General features: G+C 43.1%; 1 protein-coding gene across 4 annotated transcripts in view; it reads left to right on the top strand.

Moving 5' to 3' along the window:
* The first annotated feature begins 6,616 nt into the window (after nucleotides 1–6,616).
* ARHGEF28 (Rho guanine nucleotide exchange factor 28) overlaps nucleotides 6,617–24,192 on the top strand; it is a 159,047-nt gene continuing 141,471 nt past the window's right edge. For all 4 annotated transcript variants that reach the window (XM_074570225.1, XM_074570227.1, XM_074570226.1 and 1 more), the window contains exons 1-2: nucleotides 6,617–6,708; nucleotides 12,998–13,041. In XM_074570225.1, coding sequence (XP_074426326.1) covers nucleotides 13,009–13,041 — 33 coding nt within the window. In that variant the 5' untranslated portion in view covers nucleotides 6,617–6,708; nucleotides 12,998–13,008. The remainder of the gene's footprint in view (nucleotides 6,709–12,997; nucleotides 13,042–24,192) is intronic.

Genomic DNA, 24,192 nt, shown 5'->3' with positions numbered 1-24,192 from the left:
AATAGCTGATTAGTTTGATGTAAATTGGAGAGATACGGATTTGATGGATGGATTTTTTGGTGGATGAGGAATTGGTTGGATGGTCACATACAGAGGGTAGTGGTCAGCGGCTCAATGTCCAGGTGGAGATCAACGACAAGTGGTGTCCCTCAAGGGTCTGTAATGGGACCAGTACTGTTTAGTATCTTCATCAGTGACATAGATGGTGGGATGAAGTGCACCCTCAGTGAGTGTGGATGACACCAAGCTGAGTGGTGTGGCTGACACTCCTGAGAGACAGGATGCCATCCAGAGGGACCTGGAGAAGCTTGAGAAGTGGGACTGTGTGAACCTCATGAGGGGGTTCTGCATGTGGGTTGGGGCAACACGCGGTATCAATACAGGCTGGGGGATGAAGGGATTGAGAGCAGCCCTGTGGAGAAGGACTTGTCGGAACCAGTGGATGAAAAGCTGAACATGAGCCAAGAAAGAGCACTCACAGCCCAGAAAGCCAACTGTGTCTGGGGCTGCATCAAAAGAAGCGTGGTCAGCAGGTGGAGGGAGGTGATTCTGACCCTCTACTCTGCTCTGATGAGATACCACCTGGAGTGCTGTGTCCAGTTTTGGAGTCCTCAGTACAGGAAAGACAAGGACCTGTTGTAGCGTGTCCAGAAGAGGGCCACAAAAATGATCAGAGGGCTGGAGCACCTCTCCTATGAGGACAGGCTGAGATAGTTGGGGCTGTTCAGCCTGAAGAAGAGGAGCCTCCAAGGAGACCATATTGTAGCCCTTCAATACTTAAAGGGGGCTTATAAGAAGGATGGGGATAGACTTTTTAGTAGGGCCTGCAGTGACAGGACAAGGGATAATGGTTTTAAGCTGAAGTAGGGTAAATCTAGACTAGATAAAAGGAAGCAATTTTTTACAATGAGGGTGGTGAAAGTCTGGAACATGTTGCCCAGAGGGGTTGTGGATGCCTTATCCCTGGAAACATTAACAGTCAGGTTGGATGGGGCTCAGAGCAACATAATCTAGTGGAAGATGTCCTTGCTCGTTACAGGGAGGTGTTGAACTAGATGACCTTTAAAGGTCCTTTCCAACCCAAACTATTCTATGACTCTATGATCTTATGGTAATATGATTTTTACGACGTTTACCATTCATGGTATTCTACCAAGTGAGTTTGCCAAGGTAGAGCTGGAAGCAGGTGGAAGATGTCATCTACACAGATGGAAACGTGATCAAAACATGGAAAAACAAATATTTAAGATCGTAATTTCTAGCAGGACTACTGAAATGAAATTTTGAAGACTTTTATCTGACTGGCCAACTGATTTTCTGCTACTTGAGTAGAAGCTAGTGTAGTTAGTAAAGTAAGTAGATACATATTACAAGCACCTACAAAATTATTGCCAGGAAAGCAAATAAACAGCCACAGCAATCAATTTCAATAGCAATCAATAACAAAGCAAGTGTATATTTCAATATTACAGGCTATTACAAAATTACCATGAGTAAAGCAGCACATATGATTAATTACTTAGAAGCATGAATACAAACTGATCGCAGAATTGGGGCCAATGAAACTGATTGCAAAATTGGGACCAATGGACAATGTCTTGCTTCAAGGATGATCTGCATCATGGAGTTTGGATGCAGACTGGTGTCCCCAGCGAGGGTCTGATCTGTCTAGGAGATCAGAAAAGGGTGCGTGCATGGGAATTTCTCATAGAAAGAGGCTTCATTTTGGGTAAAAAGCAAGTCATTTTTATATTGGACTGACATACGGGGGCACAGGACACCCCCATGTGGGACAGCCAATAGATAATGATGTTTTCTATTTTCTTGGACCAGTTTTTTGTTTTGGTTGGGGTTTTTTTCTGGTGGTTTTTTTTTTTTTTCTCCCCCCAGGCTGTTTTTCTGGTCTTTCAGTTAGAAACACCCATTGGCATTTGCCATTTCCTACTTTCTCAGGATTTTTTCCTGTTTTTTCCAGACTGATTTTCACCTTTGCAGATGAAAAGTTGCTGTTGTATCTCCTTGTTTTTATGCATATCAAGAATGTCTCCAGTTTCTTGGTGCCCAGCTGGACTTGAAAGATGTGCTCCTCAAGGATGCTCTGGCTCCCAGTCTGGCAGGCATTTTTGTGGTCAGTATTTCAGCAGACATTTCCTTCTATTCAGTGTTTTTCCCCTTCTAACCAGGTCATCTTTATTGCTGCTCCCATCACGGTGCCAACAGCATATGAAATAAGACAGCTTGGTTTAGGTTTTTGAAGTTTACTCGATATTGTAAATACATATATTTTAAATAAACTTGTCTTGCTGAACAAGATAAAACATGATATTTGAATGCAAAATTTGTACTGATTTTTTTTTTTTTTTTTGTGGAGAAAATATTCATGTTCCTGAGTAGTTTTGGCATCGTGCTTCACTAACCGTCAGTGGAAGGGGCTGAGTGATGTTATTTGTGAGGATGCACTGGTAATGGCAGTTGCTAAAAGGGTGCTATACAAAGCATAAAGAATTTGTCAGAGAACACAGTAAACTGTGAAGGGAATGAGCAACACTGTCGAAGTGTAATATTGAAGTGACCAATAAAGTAAACTATTTCTGACTGATTGATTGACGTGGCAGGAAGTGCTGGGAAATAGATGGGTATAAAAGAAGATGGAAATATACTTGCTGTGTTATGTACCAAGCTGAGCCCCACATGACTGTGCTTGAGCTGTCACAAGAGAGTTGTTTCCATTCTGTTACTCTCTCAAGGTTATGTGCTTACTCCAGCCCTCCTCAAATGAAATATGTTCCTACTTACAGATTTGTGCCTTCTGTTTAATCACTGGTGTAAATCTGGAGTTGAGACAATATAAATCACTTCATGTGCTTGCGCCAGTAAATGAAAACAGTACACACCTAAAATCTGAAGTTTTGGTGCAGAATGGGTTTCTTGATGCTTTCTGATCGTTCAGCCTTCTGCCAAGGATTTCTGCTTTAGGTTTGAAATCTCATGAGTTGGCTACGTGTGAAAGAGTGGGCTGTGTTAGGACAAATTTTGAGCACATTAAAGCAGGCTTTAGACATCCCTTACTTAAAAGAAAACAAGTAAACAAAGAAATAAAATGTACCTCTTTAGAGATTCAAAATTTTTTTCTGACCCTGCCTCTTTAGAGATTCAAATTTTTTTTTCTAACCCTGCCCAAAGCAACCTCCTTGTACTGCAGAAGACCATCTGGATGGTGAATTTGTCATCGCTATTGCCAGCAAATAACCGTGATTAGTCTTCAGACTGTCACTTCTCTGCATTTAAAAGCAAACAAAAAGGGTTTGAAATGGCTCTAACAATGCTTGTGCAACACAAGCACATCTTGCCAAATACTTTATTTTGATTTGCATATGTACTTGGGCTCAGAGTTTGTGTGAAGGTAACAGTTGTGATACTGAGCTGAAACATTTTCAGGTTGCTCTGGATAACCCCAGTCTGCCTTTCACTGGCGTTCCATGGTTGGAGCCTGTAACCTGAACTACTGAAATACTGCAAAACAAAGAAGTCAGAAATCCTATGGAAAAACATCAGATTTTATAGGATACTGCAGTTTATGATTTAAAATATAAATTTGGGAGCTACCGAGAAATTTTTTTGTGAAGATCACACGCAATTTACACTTGAAAAATAGGCAAAACTAAAGAAATTAAAAAAACACCCCACATGTAGTTTTCAATACTTCATTTACAACCCCTTTAAAAAAGAAGGAAAAGGTGTATAAGAAATGTTAAAACACTGTGTTGTAAAAAGATTTGAGTGTAAATTGTGATTTTAATCCTTATCTACTAAGCTATTTGTAGCTATGGCATATTCTGATGGCAGATGGCTTCAAGTGGTTTGTCTTCTTTTTGTTGTTGTTAGTGTCTTCAACGAGAGTTACTTTCCTTTCTGGATCTTACTGTACCACAACTTATAACACCAGCTTTGGTCTTCAGGCAAGGATTATTTCAGTATTTTTCTTATTTTAGTACGCATTTGTTAAGACTGTTATTTTAGAATTCCCCTTGGAGAAGTTTCCCCAAGCTGTGTCACCTGGGAGACAGGAGGGGTGAGAGGCAGAGTAGGAGCAATAGTCGTAAGAAAGAACTACGTAGTAGTATTATTAGTAAGACCAAGAAACCACCTCACTGCCTCTTTGCCTATGATGCCTTCCATTCTGTAACATTACTTTTTGCATGCGTACGTTGAAAGATAAGGATTCATCTAAACATTTAAATTCTTATTAATTAAGGTAGTAGTTGGCAGATCACAGATTCTTTGCTTTAAGCTGTTTTTAATAACCGATATATTCAAGCAGAAACTGTTCCGCACATCATGAAAAACTGAGTAAACATTACTCAGCGACGCATAAATCCTGGGCAACAGTCATTACTTTGATGCCAGGATGACCCGTGTGATCCGAAGACAGCCTCTGAAATGTATGCGTTTGTTTTTTTTCCTTTGATATTTGAATATGGTCTGGCAAAACATATTGCATGCATAGTCCCAACACGTAGAAAAAGCTTACCTAAATCCTTGTTTGCATTATGGAAATGCAAGAGGCAGTTTCCTCTGGAATTGAGGTCTAAGTCAGTATCTTAGAGTAATACTACGCAGTGTTGGAAATTATGTAAAGTAAATTACAACTTTTAACGAGTTATTTGAATAACTCTTTCAATTAGGAAAATTTGGAAAGGTGCAGTAAGATGGTTGCAAGCCACCCCTAACCCGGCTGCACCCCGTCAGCCGGTATCTCCTATTTTTCCTCCTCGCAAATTTAACTTTCCAAAGCCCTGATGGCAGTGCAGCCAGCAGATGCGTTACCTCGGCGATCTCAGAGTTGTGGACTTGTTCTGACAAGCGCAGCACAGAAACTCCCTGCTTCCTGGTACCCTGCGCAGGTGTTTGTCTGTCTGACAAGCTACCCTCAGCAAACCAATGAAAAGTTTCCAATTCTAGAGACGGACACACGCCATGCAAAGCCATGAAACTTGATGAAACACACCGGGTGATTTTACTGGCTTCTTTCTCTCCTTCAGAGAGGTACCTTCATGACCTGTGCTCTGTTGCAGCAGCCTAATTTACTTCCTTTTTAAAAATGATGGTGGAATTTGCATGTGTTTAGGTGGGCAGTGAATGAGAGGGGTGTAATTGCGTTAAGAATATATGGTAAGAAGACAATAGCTGATAGGCTTGAATTTTTGATTCTGAAAAGTGAGTCAGGCTGTGATCCCATGCTCTTCACTGGGAGCCTTCAGCGTATTTACCAGCTTGGCTACAGCTTTTCTATTAGTTGAATATGTAGGCCTTTCAATATTAGTTAAGGAAAATGTCAGTCTGAATTGTGTGGCCGTCTCCTAGTACAACTTTTTTAAACTGTCAGCACAGATTATTAAAGTTAATGTGTTTAATATTTTCATCGTAAGCGGTTTTCAGTTTAAAACTCAGGACCTGCAAGTATCCTTGTACGTATGGGAAAAGAGTACAGCGTGGAAAAGAGGCATGGCAATAGAGCATGCTTTCATCTCAGATGGTACTCTCGGAGGACTTGGATAACATATTTTACTATTGTCTTAGTCAATTTCAAACTGTAGCATTGCTCAATAAACTAGTACTCAGACCCTACTTAAGCTCTAATTCTGAACAGATCCAGCTCTCATGTTTTTTCTTCCTCTGATCCCCTCTGTTCTCCTCTGTTTCCCCGATATTTGGGATACTGAGATAGACACCTCATAGTGTTCAGCCACTGCTTTACAGTAAAACACTAATGCTTTCATGCATTGCTTACAGCACTTGGGTAAACTTTTTACATCCCGCCAGTATTGTGCTAAAATGTTGCTATTACAAAGAAGGTATGCTGACCACCTACAGCAAGCAGATGAATTAAGTTACAGTACAGCCGAGAGGGAGCTTGGTAAATCCCTACCCCCAGTCTGGTACTCAACACCAGATCTTCAGCGCTCTACTGTCCTCACTAGCGTAAAAAGGTTGTCAGAATAGGCTTAGGGAGTCAACATGACAAGATTTCAAGAGTAGCTGAAGTTACGTGCTGTGTACGTGCAGCAGCCGAAAAGCCAAGAGACGCTGTGGTCTGTCGGATCGAAGCATTCTGTCGCACGAAACGCGCCTGGACTGACGGGCCGGGAGTGTGACCAACCAGCCCCTTGCGTGGGCACTGCCCCGGGGGGCGCTGCGGGCTCCGGGACGGCGGCCCGACGGCCCGGGGAGGGCTCGGGCTACCGTGCGGGGGTGCCGGGGGGGGTTCCCCGCGCCCGCCCGGCCGGCTCTCACCCTGCAGCCACGCTCCGGCCGGGAGAGGGCACCGCTCCCCTCCGAAAGGCGCCGGCCGGGGGCCGGTGCTCCCCCTCCCGGGGCCGGGGCGCTGTCGGGGCCCACGCTGGCGTGTGGGCATCTCGCCTGCCCGCCCGAGCAAAGCGCAGGCCGCCGGCGGGACGAGCTGCCACCCGCCCGGGAGCCGGTCACCAACCTCCCCCTGCCCGGGGCCGTCACAGCGCGGCTTTGTTCCCTCGCCCCGCGGGCGGCCGGGGCCCGGGGGCGGTGCATCCGCGGGGCCGGGCGCGACCCGTCGCGCTCCCGCAGGCGTGGCCCCGGCGGCGGCTCGGCAGCACCGCCCGCCCCCCGCCCCCGGCAGAGCGGCGGCACCGGCACCGGCAGCGGCGACTCGCCCGGGACACCCCGGCGTGGGTAAGGCGGCCGCTACGGAGGGGGGAGCCCGGCCGGCGACACCTGCTGCCCGGCATCCCCCGGCCCCGCTCGGGGGTGGGTGTCAGGGCCGCCGGGCTGGGCTGGGGGCGGCGGGCTGTCCTCCTCCCTCCCCGGGGAGTGGCCGGTCCGGCGGGCCCGGACGGGAGGGGGCCTCTCGGCGGCGGGGGGAGCGTTTCCCCTGGGCTGTCAGTCGCCTTCCAAAGTCCCAAAAGTGACGAGGGGGAGGAATTTTTTGTTTTTTACTTTTTTTTTTTTAATTATTATTTTCTTGTTCTTTCATTATTTTGCGTAAGAGCCGCTCGTGGGTTTTTTTTTTTTTTTCAGTTCCATCCACTAAGTGGACAAGATGTTTGGTTTTAATCATGAAAGCGCTTGCCTTTCTCAGCATGAGAAGTTTTTAATGTACTGGCTTTAACTTCTTTAACAACCGAAAAATGTAAAGGAAATGAAAACTTTTCTAACGATAACATTCAGAGAAACGACTTTAGAAGCAGTTCTTCGTTGCGTTTTGTTGTGACACTGGTGTGTGCAGCTTTGAGTTGTGCAAGTTTTCAACCTGAGCAGTGATTCTTATAGAGAAATACAGCTCCAAACTCCTTCTTCGTTTTTATGGACTTACTCCTGCCTCTGTATTTGGTCCTATAAAAAAGTGGAGGTAGCTCTTCTCATAAGTCATTATGCGGCACATGAATGCAATAGAAAGCCTAGCAGGTGACACGAGTTTTTTTCTTATGTAGAGCTAATTTGCTCTCTGCTACACATTGTGGAAGTAAGATTTCAGGAGGCATTTGAGTAAGAGGGATTTTTCCACATAGGTAAAAAATTTACTGTATTCTGTGAATTGGGTATGAAAAATTGGCAGGAGAAAATCTGGTGAAAAGATTTGAGCACTAAACTGCTTTTCTTTTTACAAAGTGGTGTTTGAATATCAAGTGCAACAAAGAAAGTGATCGTGTAGACGTATCTTAATAATAATCTGCCAGGAAACTCATCTGGCCTTCTCAGTTCACTTGTAAATTAGACATTTCTGCCAACATTTTTGTTATGTAATATCGGGGAGGAGTATTCCTTTCCTCCATATGAAACTGCTGCTGTTATTCAGGACAAGTTCCTGTTCGCCCCCCCAGCAATAATTTCTTTGTGGGGCTGTTTCAGAAGGGTATGGTATGTGAAATGGCCCGACGTGCTTTTTGATCTGAGTAACACCTTTAACGAGAATTTGCACCAGGATATAGGAAGGACAGCCTATGACTAATATAGTGACTCAGAAGATCCAGTTCCAATTTTTGGCTTTGCCAGCCAAAAACCAGCTCTCTGCATGACCACACATCAGTCGGTCGGCACCTGCGCATCTTGATTTCCCATTTATAGATGGGGGATACAGTAATCTCAGGGCAGGAACATAGATTCTCTGTGCCTTCTACAAGTAAGTCTTTTAGGTGCTAAAATGCTACCTAGAACAGCAAGCAGAATTTGTATCACCATGCATATTTGTGTCGGGGTATTGAAGCTACAGAATGCAGGGGCATTCCTTTTTTTCTCTTCAGTGTTAGCTGGAATGTTACTGCATTGGTAGCATCTTCTCACCCCCATCTCGGGAATGTTTTTGGATTTTTCCCTCAATGTTGTCTGCTGAAATTCTTCAAAAATTACAGAATTTAAAAAAAATTATGGATTTTCCTACTGACTAGCTGAGCTGTGTGGGTTGTATCTTTCAGGCTCAGCATCATTAAGACAAGCAGGTACCACTAAACTACATGTATAATTAAAAGAGGGCCGTGAGGTGGAATAGTCGCCCTTCTCAATCGATGCTGCTTCTATGAATATCAGAATTATATCTAATGACTTTTGGTGTTGAAAGTTTGTTTCTTGCTCTTAATTACGCTGTAGAGTTTGCTGTGCTGTTCTAGCTGTTCAGGAAGGTGGAATGCAAACTACGGAAGTGTTATTAAACGCATAGTATATCCCCTAATTTTGTTCATTAGTTATAGCAGGTTGGTGGATGGCCAAGCCTGAGTGATGCTGAAGCATCACAGATAGCATTGGAACATACATTTTAATGCATTTGTAGAACCAAACGTTTCTGGTCCACTTCTTTGCTACCTTGTCAGTAAACTGTACAACTGTGCTGTATGAATCTTTAGAGAGTTTGCTTCTGCTCTGGTCTCATGTTCTCAGAGTGCCCAGACTAGGGAGTAGTAAATTCTAAAAGCCATTAAAAATTTAATCATTAGAAAGCTACAATCTCTGTCAAAACGGGCATTAACAGGAGTAAGGGAGGTGAGACAGATGCCTGGCACTGGTATGAAACAGATTTCATTTTGTTTTAGTGACCTTACACATACATTTGGTTTTATTTTCGTCATTCAGTAATGCATACCCCACATTTCACATTTCTGAGTTTTCTAAAATCTAGAGCCCCATTTTATTTTTAGTTGAAATTAAAATGCTACATTAAGAATGTTAATACAGGAACGCATAAAGAATACATTTTGACAACCTCGGGAGCAGGCTTCTGTCTAAGAGGCATTTTTCTAGAGTTGTTTTTGTGTTTTAAAACCCAAATCTATTTTTAAAAGGTTAAAAAATGTGACCCTTTTTTGGAGACTCTTTAAATATTTTCCCCACTACGGAGTGCAAAATGGCTGTGGCTTTAACAAATTGAAGAGATAAGATAGCCATGAATGGGGCGATGTTTTTTGGAGGAAGATTTAAGTTTCTTTTTGTCTCAAATTTTTGCAAAGAGAGCTATTTTAAAAGGCGTTTAGCTGCATTTCTTCTGTTCACTTGCTTCAAGGGCAGGTAATCAAGGGGGAAGTAATCAACAGCAGTGCAAGCCGCTTCATTATAAATTTAGTGGGCAAGGGTTTATTTTACCTCTCAGTTTGAATACTGTTAGAAGGTAGTAAACAAATGTGCTTGCAAAGCTGCTAGCTCAGGGTTTTGCTTTGTCCCCTCCCTATCCCCCATGCTCTAGGTGTTCAGGAGAGCCAAGTGTAAAAATGAAAATCGTGTCAAAAACCTTGGCTGTAAAGGTGTAAAACCCTGACTTCGGGAATGTAGTATTTGTGATGTGTGTATTTTGCTGCTTCTTCCTTCCATTAAATTCTTCCAAGGTCTTTTAATCCGGTCCAGAGCAAGGGTCTGCATGTAGAAGAATGTGCCGCGTTAGACCTGATCGCTGCGCAGCGTGGTTCCTGGTGCTTGGGAAGCTGGGAGTGAGCCTTTAGGTATACATACGTAACGTAACTTGGATGGAATCTGTAAATTCAAAAATACAGTTTGTTTCAGTTGCTGTGCTTGTTGAGAGAATGGAGTGAGCATTATTAATGGAAACTGGCTGATCTGTGAGCACCACACTGGGATCTCACTGTTTTTGAAGGGTATAAAGATCTGAGAAATACAGAGTATGTACAATAATTTGTATTCATCTTAGAGGCTGTCCTGGGGGTTGATGCAGCACCTGCCTCCCACAGAATATTGCATAGTGAAAAATAATAAAATGGTGATAAACGTGATGTGTAACACAGTCATCCAGTGTAAGAGAGCTTGGTAGAAGACCTCTTAATATGTGTGTGCTGATAGACTTTTACAATGCACAAGAGGTTTTGCTTAGACAAAGATGTTACATTTCGAAGCATCGCAAATGATGCTCTGGGGATTACTGCCTACCCACCAATGGCCTCTGGGTGCGATGCACCCTTGCTTTCCTGTTGCTCCAGTTGATCAGAAATAAAGATTTAATGTGCTTGTCTTGATGACGGTAATAAGGCTAATCCTCTGTTTTATAGACATGAGCTTCAGTATGACCATCACCAAAAAGAAATATCATTGCAAAAGAAAGAATTGAGTTCTAAGGCACCTGTGAAGCATCATTGGGTTTTATTTACATAGCTTGACAGTTTTGACCTTCAGTCAATCACTTTACAATGTATGAAACAGCATTAGTGGTCTGTGGCACAGAGGGGTGGGATTATCATCTGAAAGGATAATATAAGTAGCAGGGTCCAAAGACCTTGTGTTTTGTTGTATTTGAACTGACACATGGAAGTGAAGCATGAAACGTATGTTTTATGCCACTGCTTATACTTCACAGCCATTTGCAAGGCTTGCACAAACTGAGGTCTTGTGCTGCATAACGAGGTGCCGCGAAGGCTCGTTACAGCAGCAGTGGAGCCTGGGTTAAGTGAAGTCCATACTGGTGGCTGCTGGATCACAGGGCAGCATCAAAGCCCGAGTCCTGTCTTCACCTTCTCTTTGTCTTTTTCCCACAGTTAAAGGCTTTATTTACAGGGAAGAGGAGAAAGTCAAGTTGTGAGTTGTAAGCCAGGTTGCTGTAGGACCAGGAAGCGTGCTTTTGTTTAGGGAAGTGCTGTTGATACATAGTAGGTGCTAGGACAGCCAAATAGTAGTCACAGCGTGGGCTGAAGGGTCACCTTGTCAACCCGTAGAATTGCCTTTCTGTTGAGATTTAGATAGTGTTTTCCCTTAACTAATTTCTTCAATGTGTACAGGGTAAAATAGTTTGATACCTGACATCTTTTCCATTTAAACACAGTTAAGTCAATACCTGATGTTTTTATTTTCCGTCAGTTTATGTCCTTATTCAGTTTGGATGTGTGCCTTAGAAGAGGGAGAACTATTGCAGGCAAAGGCATTTTATACAGCAGAATAAAGCAGTGGTGTAAAACAGCTGGCTGGCACGTCTCTCCTTTCAGCTAACCATGAAGTGATGCCCTGTATATACATAACCTGTGTGTGGCAGTGAGTTGGTGACAGGTCTGTGATAGAAGTTAACGTGCTTCATCTGTTCTGTAAGGTGACACTTGTGAAAAGCTCCACCTTAAAATACTCCTTGTGGAATTAATGTTACGGTTTCTTAAATTTCTCTTGTAACCCTGTTTTCTTCTGTACAAACAGGGCTGTGCTTCCTGTGCTGCTGCTATTAAGGTTGGGTTCAGGATGCTGCTGCTGGAAACTGCGCAGCTTTGTCTCTGTCTGTCAAAGCGAGACGCCTTGCAGTCAGCTGCAGGATACCTCCTCCCTCTGCAGAAAACAAGAAACCCCTCTCTCTGAGTCTCGCTGCTGCCTAGGCTGGCTGGAGTAATGTTTGCCTTGATACCCTTTTCCTACAATATGAAAACTGGCTTTTTTTTTTTTTTTTGGCTGAACATTGTCAGCCAGTGATTTTTGTAAAGGTTTGCCTTGTGTTTTATAATTACACTGAAGTGAAACCACAAGAATGTAGGTACTTGTGGATGTAGATGAATTGATGGACACCAGGAGATGAGTATGGACAAACTTGTGGTTTAAAAGGAGTGTGTGCTGGAGTGGTGGGTGGGTCATTTTTTTTTTGGTTGGTTAAATGCTGTGCGTTTAATTTCTGCAGTCTGTAGTCGGGGAACTTCTCAAATCCTGTCTGACTCATAGCAGGCTGTTACCTATGCTTTAACGAGCAATGAGCTGCACAACGGTGGTGATCTTGGAAACTGCTCAGCTGTAAAAACATGACCACATATGAGCTGAGACAGCCTCCTGCTTAAGACAGACTCTCTTTTTTCGCAGGCTGTTTCAGCAAGTAGAAGGGTAGTTGTTGAGCCTACCTTGCTGTTTTAAAATGTGGAGTTGCTTCTGGTATGCTTTTCTCACTTGACAGGAACATTATTATTTTTAGAGTATGAATTTTGAGGATGTAGTGAGTTTGAAATACAATAATAGAAATCAGGGTTGCTGTAACGATGGTAATTATAGTAATTCCAGTGATGACTTGTATCAGTAGCTTGCTGTTTAGGGTAGTTAAGGTGACCTACCTTGGGGATATCTTCTGTGAAGTTGCTAAAATAACAGCACTGTATACTTGGGATATGGATGTGGAGTAGAAGTTGCTACAGCTCCATCTTGAGGTCAAATTCCGTTTTTTGCCTCTACAAATAAGAAATGCTGCAATTCCCACTACTTAATTTGCTGCAACTATGAATGGCTCAGCCTGACCTGTTTTGTTTACTGTGTCTATTGTGTAAAAAGCACACAGCATGTTAACTAAGACCAGCCACCCCTCCTCCAGCCTTACACGGGCATCATTACACCAGCGTTTCCTCATTCCGGGGAAATTTGGGGCAACTGGATAGCCGATAAGTTTAAAATCCCTTCCCCCCCAGCACCAAATTCTGGAGGATGTCGACTTAGTTTGCAGACATGAATGGGGTATAATGATATCAATGCCTCTTGAAGGGTGTGTAATAATTCCACTGGTTTGTTCTGTTTCTAGGTGCTGTGACAATGGAGTTGAGCTGTGCTGAAGTACCTCTTTATGTAAGTTCTAGAACGCTAGGCTTCTGCCCAGAGAGCCGCTTTCTTTTGGGTAATGGCTCATTCAAAAGCAGGGTGATTGAAACCAAAAACCATTCTCTGGTTGTCTGAGACCACTGGCTGTTGAATGTTGCTGTCTGATGCAGGTGTGTGTGGGGATGATGGTTGCGAGTACTGTGGCTCAGTTCTCTGAAGTAAGTTTAAAATTATTTCACCTTTATGATTATTCTTTCCTTCTTCAGTAGTCTTAACTGCAGTTTTCAAAAGCAGAGTTACTGCCTGTGAAGAGACACCACTCACTTTTTCTTGCAATTTACGGCTGCTTTTTCCCTATAGAATTCCAAATTACTATTCTCTTCACTTCCTCAAACTGTATATTGCATTGTATTGTATGTCAAAATGGAGTGAGTTGAAGTTTGTCATCAAATGGGATTTTTTTTCTGCAAAACCTGAAGTGATTGCTTAAAATGGGTGAACTCAGACTTCAAAAACAGGTAGGAACAGGAGTGAGGACGTGCATTAAATAAACTTAACTTGCTTGGAGCCTTCAGTGGGATCTTAAGTGTGGGGATTAAAACTTGGACGATCTAGTCACAACTGTTAATAAATTATGGTTGTCTTTTTTGGCTGCTTCTGCTGTGGTTTGCAATGAAAATCGTAGTAGCAGGGGTACATGAGTGTTGGTATCTAGGAGTGAGGTGGGAGGGTACTGAATGGTTTTCAGGAGGGTGGTAAAAATTGAAACAAAGACAGAAACAAAACAATTATCTGCTTATTTTGATGAGATGGGGATGGAAATGGAGGAGTAAAAATAATCCGTACCCCAGAGTATTGAAGGAGTGTAGGATTGCTAATGCATCAGTGCTGAGTTTTCATTGTATTTGCCAGTTTGGGAGTGGGAACCTCGGGCTCACAAAAATTAGATGCAATAACTTCAAAGATTGTGGGGAGGCAGGATTTTGTGAGGCTTGCTCATGTGATGGTGGTTGCACGGTACAAGGTTTTAAAAACAAATTTTGACAGAATAATCGAGAGCATGGTGCTAATGAAAAAAACACAGTTTTATCATAGGCAGTTGCATCAGAGTGATCTGATGTCTTCCCACAACAAGATAACTGACCACTTAGAGAAAGGCGGTGCAATGGGCTTAATCCAAGTTGTTGAAAATGAAGCATTTGATGCCATGTCTCACAGGAAACTATTCTGGAAGATAAACAAGGTGGAGATTAGTATAAAGAGATAAGGATATATGGATACTGCAAGAGCAGTTATTAGGGTAGAGAGAAAGATATTACAAGTGATGACACTTAAGGGTCATACTTAAAGACAGTTCTGTTTAATATTTTCGTTATAACTGTGAAAGCTCGATGTAGGCTTGTGAAACCTGTGTAAATCTGTGGACATCATAATACTGGCAGAAGTTTGTTAGTACTGAGGAGAATTCAATTATTATGTGGGAAGACTGAATTTTCCCACCTTTTATTTACTCCAGTTAATAAGAGCATGGTACAAAGCTATGCATTTGGGGACTAATACTGGTACATCCCTCAGAACTAGGGACTCGTCAGGTGGAGGCAAGGAGGGCTTGGAATGTATTAGTCACTTGTAGAGTGGTGGATGTAAGAATGTGATTTTAGTTGGGAACATTCACCCTAAGCTTTGCACAGGCAAGAGCCTGTACCGGACCTGAGCTTTGGTAACTTGCTGGTTGTGGTCCACAGCCTCTCACCAACCCAGGTGGGTAAATCCCAGAGTGATCTCCTAACTTGCTAGAAACCTGATGAGAGTGGTTTGGATTGCTGTTAGGCAGTCACCAACTTGTTTTCTTGTGGGTGGGGGAGCAGGTGGAGGTGGTGCCTTTCCTCTGGGTCCCCAGTGTCCTACCAAGCCTGAGGATAGTGGTGAAACATAGACTTCCAGAGACTTGCAGTGGCAGCACCTGGAGAGACTTTCCCTGAAACTAGGACTAGTAATTTTTTAACAGCCTCCTATATTTTGTGTAGGGGTGTGTGTGTGTGTGTGAGAACGAGGTTATGTACAGCTTTCAGGGCTTGTGCGGGGAATAGTAAGGGATTATGTGAATGCCCCAAGGTGACTGAGAAAGGTTCAAGGTTGTCACTCAACCCCCATCTAAAACGTGGGGAGGTCTTGGCAGACCTTATACTGATCATCTGAGGTTCATGTACTTGCTCCTTGTGGGTTAGTGTCTGAAAGTGTTGCAGCTTCACAATCTTGTCTGTCACAATATTGTTGCTGATCTGAGGACTTCTCAGTGCATCTGGGAAGATCAAAGAGGTCTGTCCATCATGAAAAAGTCCTTGAGTCAAGGCATTTCTTTTCTCTTAGTTAGGTCCAATTACTTCATCAGTTCTGGAAACTCCTTTCAACTCCTCCTGCTTTATTTGCATGACTTTACCGGAAAGCACAATCAAATCAGCAGTAAATTAGATGTGAAAGTCCATTCTGATTGTGCAGTTCCTTAGTTTTCATTAAGAAGTTCTCTGACTAGCTGAGCTTGTCTAAAATCTGCTGAACCTTCATCCATAAGCAGGGATAGAGAAAGCATCTCTTTGGAAGACTGAGGGAGCGTAGCAAGTATTTGCACTGCAATGCATTCAGGTATTTCTCTGATGTGTACCAGTACCTTTTAAAGGGCACAGTGGAACTACAGAATACCCTGTCATGGCAATTGCATACTGTTTGCGTGCAACTTTAACAATGTCAGCATACGGTTCTAACACATTGTTTTCGGCAGGAAAAGTGGAAGTGGTCAAAATGTAGGAAGTAATCCCTTCTTTCCAGCCTCTGTGAAAGCACAGGTTTTTGTTCTTTGTACGGTATGGTGGACAAAATTAGGATTTTTTTACGCTGTATTTAAACGTGCTTAGCATCTGTATCCAGTGGATTTTACACTCTCCTTTATTCCAAGAATGTCGGTCTGAGACGCTTGTACTTCATGTCAAATTATCTGAGAATAACTGCAGTTCTATGTTTATAATACACGTTTTTGAAGATTATAAGCAAGGTGTTTTGTTGACTTGCTGTATGTGAGCAGCTGCTACGCAGCTGGAGGATACATCCCTACAGCAGTTACTCCAAACTGTCACAGTTTGTCAGTACCGAATTTCATTGCTCATCTAAAATAGTATGTGTCATCTGGTCGGCCAAGTGATGGCTGTTTCTTTTTTGTTACGTGAGAGGGAATACATTCAGAAAGCTCAAGGACCTTGCTGGGTAATGCAGTTTTTGTGAAACATAATTTAAAAATACTCTATGAAATTACTTCATTTCAAAAAAGCATTATTTTGATACACTTCTCCTTATATGTAATTTTTGTGACAGAAATACGGTTAAAATCTTATTACAACACACATAAATGTCATGGTTTAAAAAATAAATGGTAATGAAACAAAATTAAATATTTGAAGCACATGCTTTTCAGTTAATTTGAGGAGCCTGTTTCCGGTTTCTAGACAGCAAAGTACTGTTAAGCACATCATGAAATTACTCCTTATAAGCCTGTCTGATTTTCAGGATTGATTAGCCAAGGTTAAACTGAAACAACGTATGTGTTGTCTCTTCTTTCAGTCTTAATAATACATTGTTTAAGTAAGTAGAACTTGAATTTAAATGGCTTTTGCCCTCCTAAATTATGCTTTTTTTAACTGATACAAATGAAATTATATTTATCCAGTCCTTTCAGTAAGGAGAGCGGCAAGCTGAGTCTTTCCATTTCATGGTGTACTAAACACAGTATATGGAATAAGACCATACTGTCTTCAGGCAGCCACTGGTTTCATCGTAGGTGGAAAAAAGAGTATCCATGAAAGATAAAAAGCAAAATATTTGTTCATGTGCTTTTCGGATATTAATGGATTTATGTATGGCAGGTGTTCCTCCTATTGAAAGCAGTTTCTAGTGTGGAAAAACAAATCTCTCATGGAAGATATTTCCTGTGACTGTTTCTTGTTTGGGTTTGTTTTTTTTGTTTTGTTTAAAAGAAATGTTATTGGTCACCAACGTTAATCTTTGACATTGGCAAAGAAATATCTTGCTGCCGCTGGGCAAACATACTGCGGGAGTAGTTAACTCTCAAGAGCAAAAAACAAGTAATCTCAGAAGTTTGTAAATTCTTCTCTGCTGCCAGCCTGGTGAATATTTCCCATGGGAGCAGCAGAGACAAGTACGTTGCTTACTGATCTCAAAATGCACTTTCCAAAGGTACCACATGCTTCTGCCCACAACCACTGGATTTGTCCTAAAGTGCTGGAGGTCAAAGCTTAATTAACTTGTTTTGTACTTTGCTACACCAAGTCTCTCCCTCTTAAGTGTCTCTACTGGTTTGTTCTTGTTTGGGGTTCGGTTTTGTTTCTTATACTGTTACAGCTTCTTTGGTGAAGTGTATGTGCCAAGGAGAGAGGGGTGCTTATGTACGCACTGTTTAATACCGATGTATTGAAGTATTCCTACAAATGGTGAGGGTTCAGAAGGTGAGGGTAGGATGTAGCACCGAGCTGCTTGCAGCCACAGAGCATCCGAGTGCCTGGAGACTCTCCCACCTCCAATAAGCTTGGCGATGGTCTTTGTCTGGGCTGTGTCTGCAGAGTGCCAAATGTGTCAAGTTTTCTAGCGTTTCTTTTCTCTGACTATTTTCTGTCTAGCATGTTTCCTTTTAGTGGTCTTTACAGAGTTTGCATGGTCATGCCTGTTCTTTGCTTGTCCAGATATTTGCTTGGGTTGATGATGTGCTCTGGGCAATGTGATACTGACTTAATGCTCTCTGTTTTAGGAGCCTATGTTTTCCATTGCTGTAACGATATCAGTGTCTGGTGATCTTTGTAGTGCACTGTTCCTCACAATGCTCTTTTGTAGTCAGGAGATGTTTACCTTAATTCACAAAGAACCTTTGAGGTGATGTGAGTGCAGCAATGTGCCTAAAATGTAAGAAAAGTGTGGTGAAACACACTCCCTTCCAGGTTTCTCAGATCCTAACCTAGGATGCTGGGATGAGGCAGCACCCTTTTCTGTAACCTGGTTAGAAATTAAATATGTCTGTATGAAGAACATTTTTGTGCATGGTAGTTTGCTTTTCTTTGCTGCTAAGTGGAAACTGCTTCTAAAGCAGCTTGCTCATGGCATGTCCCATGAGGGAGATGCCTCACAGTAGGACTTACATATTGATCCAAAAATGAGTAGTTAATCATCTGCCTTGCCAAGCTGTGTGCCTTCGCAGTTCCTCCATGCTGAACTAAGAACTGAGGTGAGAAGAGAGGTGAAAAGGGACAGAATTTTCCATGGTGGAATACAGCTTTTTGGATTTTGTCCTGTTGCCATGTGTTCAGTCTCTTCTAGCCAGCACTTTGTGGAAAGAAGCCAGTTCCTAGCCTGTCTGGCCCATCCTGTGCTTTCACGTTCTATGCCGTTGCGATAGTGTGACCTCAAACAAAAGCTCTGAAAACCAAAAGTAATTTAGAGAGGAGATATTGCTTTATTCAATATTGGGTGCTAGGGGAAAAACCCACAAATCTAGCACACCTTACCGGGGATATTCACCCATTATTTATACACAAAATAGTCTCATAATTCTGCCTACCTGATACATAACTCCACCGAGGCTTACATATTCATTAGGATGACCGGAGAGCCTTTTTGCACATATGTATTAAATTTTTTTGCATCTGCAAAACACTTCTGTGCAAGCGTGAGTGTCTCAGTGGTCGTTTGGGTAAGGAGACCCTTCCTCACATTATCCCTTTAGGGTATTGGGTCCTCCTCTCAGAGCAGTAAAAGTTTACTGAAAGTTTGCCAAGGTCTTGAGGATAAGGATGTTCCTTGTAGTACCCACAGCTCGGTCCTAACTGGTATAGGAGTACATACTTGATGCATCAGAGAACCTTGAAGTGATTAACTGCTTCTTTTTATCCTGTCCTTGGTGATGAGCTACTTCTGGCTGTCTCCTCATTATCACTATTTTTAACATCAGCTCAGTGGTTAACTACTTTCTTACACAGTAAGAAGGTCAGTAGGAAACAAACAACATTTTAGTTAGCAGATGGGGATAAACGAAGCAGAGGCCTGTCTTTGGTAACAGTAGTGTTGGCCATATCCTGGCAGTCTGTGTGTTCATCCAGGCTGAAACCACTGTCTTGTTTAGACGGTGATTTCAAAATGCAAAAAGAGAAATGTGGTTTAAAATGTAAATGTGGGTTGGGCTTCCAGTGTGCATTTGCTACTGCACGGAGCTGTGTTTGCTGGCCTGACCCAGTGCTGGCTGGAGTCATGGGTGTTTTGTTGTTGACCCCTGTGGGAGCCTGGTCAGGTCCATGGTGGGCGGCTTGCATGGGGGCACACGGAAAACTGTGCACAGGCTGCCCTGTGTTGGGATGCATAGTTGCTGCCAGCATGAGACTGAGGAAATACATGTGAAAGAATGGGATCTATTTTGAAAGATAGGAAGGAAAAGAACGCGTGCTTCAAAGCATGTCCGTCAGCAGGCGGATCATTTTTTGCTCCCACAGTGTCTTATTTTTCCTCCATTTTTTTGTTTTTCTGTTCAGTCCTTAGATTAGGATTTTTTCTGGGCAGGGACTTACATGTGTTTGTGTAGTGTCTGCAACAGTAGAGCCCTGATGTCACATAGGACATGAGAATAATAAGTAATCTGATTTATATATTTTAAATCAAGTCAACTGAAAGAGGTAACTCCTTTTATTTAGTTAACATGTCAGAATGGATGTTTATTTTGTATTAATATGCCTTATTTCAGAAGTTTTATGACGTGTGCATGTGAACAGCTCATTCCCAAGCTTCTTAATTCCTCTAGATGATTTTATGCACCAACATAAATTGTGTTGCTATTGACAGCAAAACACTGAATGATATTTTTAACAACAGACCAGCAAGAATGTTAATACATGTTTTGTCACTCTGTAATGCTTGAAAAGATTTTTTGCTTCTTTCCTGCTCCTGCTGCCCCCCCCGCCCCCGCCCCTTCCATCTTTCTGATAAAGGCATCCAGGTTATTTTTATTTCTATCTAGCTGTTCCAGAATTAGAAGATATCCTGTTATCCACAAGTATTGATTACTTCGCCATATGGGAAACTGAAAGCTTTTCTCCTCTTTACCTGCTGTCACAGTTTGATGGTGCACCAAACACATCTTTAAGATCACTGGTGACAAGTTAAAGAAAATATTGGCCAAGTGATGCAAAGTGCTGTTTTGCTATAAACTTACTCTCTGGTTCAGGTACCAATCATGGGTAGATTAATTCTGCACCAGAAGCCAGGTCAGGTACTGTCTCTCTTCCTGCTGCTGACATACAGCAGGCATAAAAAGCACAAAGCCGGTTTAAGCTCCGTATTGTTTGCTCTCACTAATTTAACAAAACTGATATTGTGCACCTGAGTCTGGCGTGGGTCAGGTTAGCGCGTCTGGGTGTTGCTCACGGTCATGTGTAAGTGGTCTTGCTTCCAGCTGTACCTTTAAATGAGAGATTAGTGTTGCCAGCCTGTGCTGGGGAAGAAATTAGTGGATGCTTTCATTCTGTTCATCTTTATGATTTACAGAGTCTTTGGGGGGGTTTCTTGCTCATGGCTGAGTTGCTGCAGCCACCTACTTGTGATCGTATAACATGTCTGAGCTTCTGGATTTGGCACTACAGTATGTTTCTGAAATGGCTGGTGGTTCAAGTTATACTTTATTTATGTGCCTTTTGATCTTCCATTGAGTTAATCCTTGCCGTATCCTAGGTGTTCCGTTGCCCTGACACCACCCTGTATTCCAGTAGAGCAGGGGTCTGTGAAAGCTTTATGTGACACCTGCATCGCAGCCTTAGGCTTTTTTGGTGGCCTCCTTGCTGCATGCCGTGCCGTTTGCTTATGGCCTAAAATTGTGCCAGGCTTGCCTTGCAGCCTTGGTGAACTGTAAGCTCCTGCTGTGTTTGTGCTTGACATGTTTTTGGGGATGGTGCTTTGCAGCGGGGATGAGAGCAATGGGAGGTGGAAGAGCTGACAGAAGCTAAACAAAGAGCAGAGTGCTGACTGAGAGGGTGCAACAGTAGAAACGGGACTGAGGACAGTAATTTTTTTTGATAAGATGATGCTGTAGAAAATGAGGACTTGGGAAGCTTCTCGGCATGTTGCATGTGCCCTGAATGAAATGCATCAATATGTATTTCTTTTCAAAGTGGATAACATTAGAGGCAACTTAGCAGTGCAGAGCAGCGTAGAGTCTTGCAGACACATGTATGTTATTACCTGTTACTGGGTTTCTTCTTTTTAGAGGAATAGTATTTGGTTTTGCAGTAAATAAGCAGTATTCTAGATGCCTGCATTTTTTTTTTTTTTTTTAATTCCGTTGGATTCTGATTCCTTTTCCTGGGGGCAAATCTTGCAGTTCTGAACAAGAAACTTGCTCTTCTAGCTGTATCTGTGAAGATAGCGAGCCTGTGTTGAGGCCAGTGAGGAGGCAGAAAGCATAGCTTATTTTAAGGCATCAGCTTTGGGAAGATGTCTGTACACTCCCAATACAACAGATGTACTTTATCACTGAGGAAGGAGTATTGTGATAAGCTTGACTGAAAACCCACAAGGTTTAAGGCTGATCTCCTATTGAAACCCAACAAAATAAAACACAACCTTTCATCTCTCCTACTCTTCAAAACAAATGAATAAAAAAGTAATCCAGCTCCAGAGTTATCAGCAGTGTAGAGCTCAGTTTGTGCATGAAAACAGGTGTACAGAGACGGAGGCTGCGCTGAACTATTTAGAGCGGCTTTCTGCCATGTTGCTGGCCGTTTTGTATCATTCAGATGTCATGTTATCAAGGTCAAAGGCTTGTTAGGTCCTTAAAAGAGCCCAAATATGTACCAGGTGCAAAAGGTGGGAGAGGCTAGATAGGGAATTGTTTGGATGGGAAGAAGTTCCCAGTGCTGTGTGTTATGTGGCTGTGCAGGGGGTACTTTCAGACCAGGGTGGACAGAACCCATCTTTGAGGAATATCTTGGGCAGCATTGATCCTGCCTTGAGGCAGGGAGTCAGCTAGTTAACTTCTCAGGATCTTTTCCATCCTTCTTGTTCTTTTTTACTTGGAGTGTACTTTTGTCATTGGTTTGGATGTAACAATGCTTCATGTTTTCCCCCAGTTTATTTGGGCTACTTAGCAATCAGGAAGGTGGCAATAGCTTCTGCCAACACTTATTTTTCCTTTTAAAAAGGCACTGCATTGAAACCAAAGTGATGAACTTGCTGATATTTCATATTAAAAGAGTGCAGCTTATCGGTCTTTATAAGGAAATTTCTTTGTAAGTGCTTTTCTCTTCAAGGTTGTGCTGCGACCTTGCTGGAAGCATCGCTCAGATGACAGCCAACGTGGCTTCACTAAGGGCAAATCATGCCTGACAAATTTGGTGGCCTTCTATGACAGGGTTGCAGCATTAGTGAATAAGGGAAGAGCAACTGCTGTCATCTACCAGGACTTGTGCAAAGCCTTTGACACCGTCCCACACAACATCCTTGTCTCTAAATTGGAGAGACATGGATTTGATGGATGGACCACTTGGTGGATAAGGAATTGGCCGGATGGCAACACTCAAAGAGTTGCGGTCCAATAGCTCAATGTCCAAGGGGAGACCACTGGCCAGTGGTGTTCCTAAGGGGTAGATACTGGGACAGGTGCTGTTTAATATCTTTGCTGATGACATGGACAGTGGGATTAAGTGCACCCTCAGCAAGTTTGCCGATGATACCAAGCTATGTGGTGCGGTTGACATGCTGGAGGGAAGGGATACCATCCAGAGGGACCTTGACACACTTCAGAGGTAGGCCTGTGCGAACCTCATGAAGTTCAACAAGGCCAAGTGCAAGGTCCTGCACCTGGGTTGGGACAATCCCAAGCACAAATACAGGCTGGGTGGAGAATGGCTTGAGAGCAGCCCCAAGGAGAAGGGCTTGGGGGTGCTGGTGGATGAGAAGCTCAACATGAGCAGGCAATGCGTGCTTGCAGCCCAGAAAGCCAGTCGCATCCTGGGCTGTATCAAAAGAAGTATGGCCATCAGATCAAGGGAGGTGATTCTGTTCCTCTACTCTGCTCTCGTGAGACCCCACCTGGAGTACTGCATCCAGCTCTGGGGCCCCCAGCACAAGAAGGACTTGGACCTGTTGGAATGGGTCCAGCGGAGGGCCACGAAGATGATCAGGGGGGTGGAACACCTCTGCTATGAGGACAGGCTGAAAGAGTTGGGGTTGTTCAGCCTGGAGAAGAGAAGGCTCCAGGGAGACCTTATAGCAGCCTTCCGGTACCTAAAGGGGGCCTACAGGAAAGGTGGGGAGGGACTATCAGGGAGTGTAGTGATAGTACAAGGGGTAATACTTTTAAACTGAAAGAGGGGAGATTTAGATTTAGATACTAGGAAGAAATTCTTTACTGTGAGGGTGGTGAGGCATTGGAATAAGTTGCCCAGAGAAGTTGTGGATGCCCTATCCCTGGAGGTGTTCAAGGCCAGGCTGGATGGGGCTTTGAGTGACCTGTTCTACTGGGAGGTGTCCCTGCCCAGGGCAGGGTGGTGGAACTAGGTGATCTAATCCCTTCTAACTCCTAAACATTCTATAATTCTATGATTTTATTCTGAGACTCAAGTGGTCAGTGGACCCTTTCTTCTCACTCTTTTGACAAGAATGGAGAGCTGCCTCAGCTGCTAGTCATCAGGCTTTCCTTGTGCTGTCTCACCCTAAGTAAAGGTGGGTGCTCCTTACTTGTGCCCAGAGGTGTCTGTGCAAACACCTCCTCAGCATTTCTCACAAAGCTGAAGAAGTACCTACAAATACTTAGTGTGTGTAGGTGATATCGTTTGGAGAATCTGCCATGGTGCACTTCCCACGTACAGGCAGTATCTTCTGCACAGGTGCAGAGGCTGAAGGCCAGTATTTTACCTGGTGCGACTGAATGAGGTTCTCGGGGTGCTGGTGGAGTTTTGTTGTGTAAATCATCAGAGGACTGGTTTTTCTCAAAGCAACTGTACGTGCATAGTTAATTTTTATAAAAATCTGTGTGTAGGCTTTTGGCCAATGTGTGATACTAAATATGACCATATCATCACATACCTTTCTCCAGTCTGTATGTGGAATTATGCGTGTTCTGTTACTCTGGATAGAAAA

This window comes from Larus michahellis, chromosome Z, assembly GCF_964199755.1.
Source record: "Larus michahellis chromosome Z, bLarMic1.1, whole genome shotgun sequence".
In the NCBI taxonomy this organism is placed as follows: domain Eukaryota; kingdom Metazoa; phylum Chordata; class Aves; order Charadriiformes; family Laridae; genus Larus; species Larus michahellis.
This window is presented reverse-complemented; position numbering and strand designations above follow the sequence as displayed.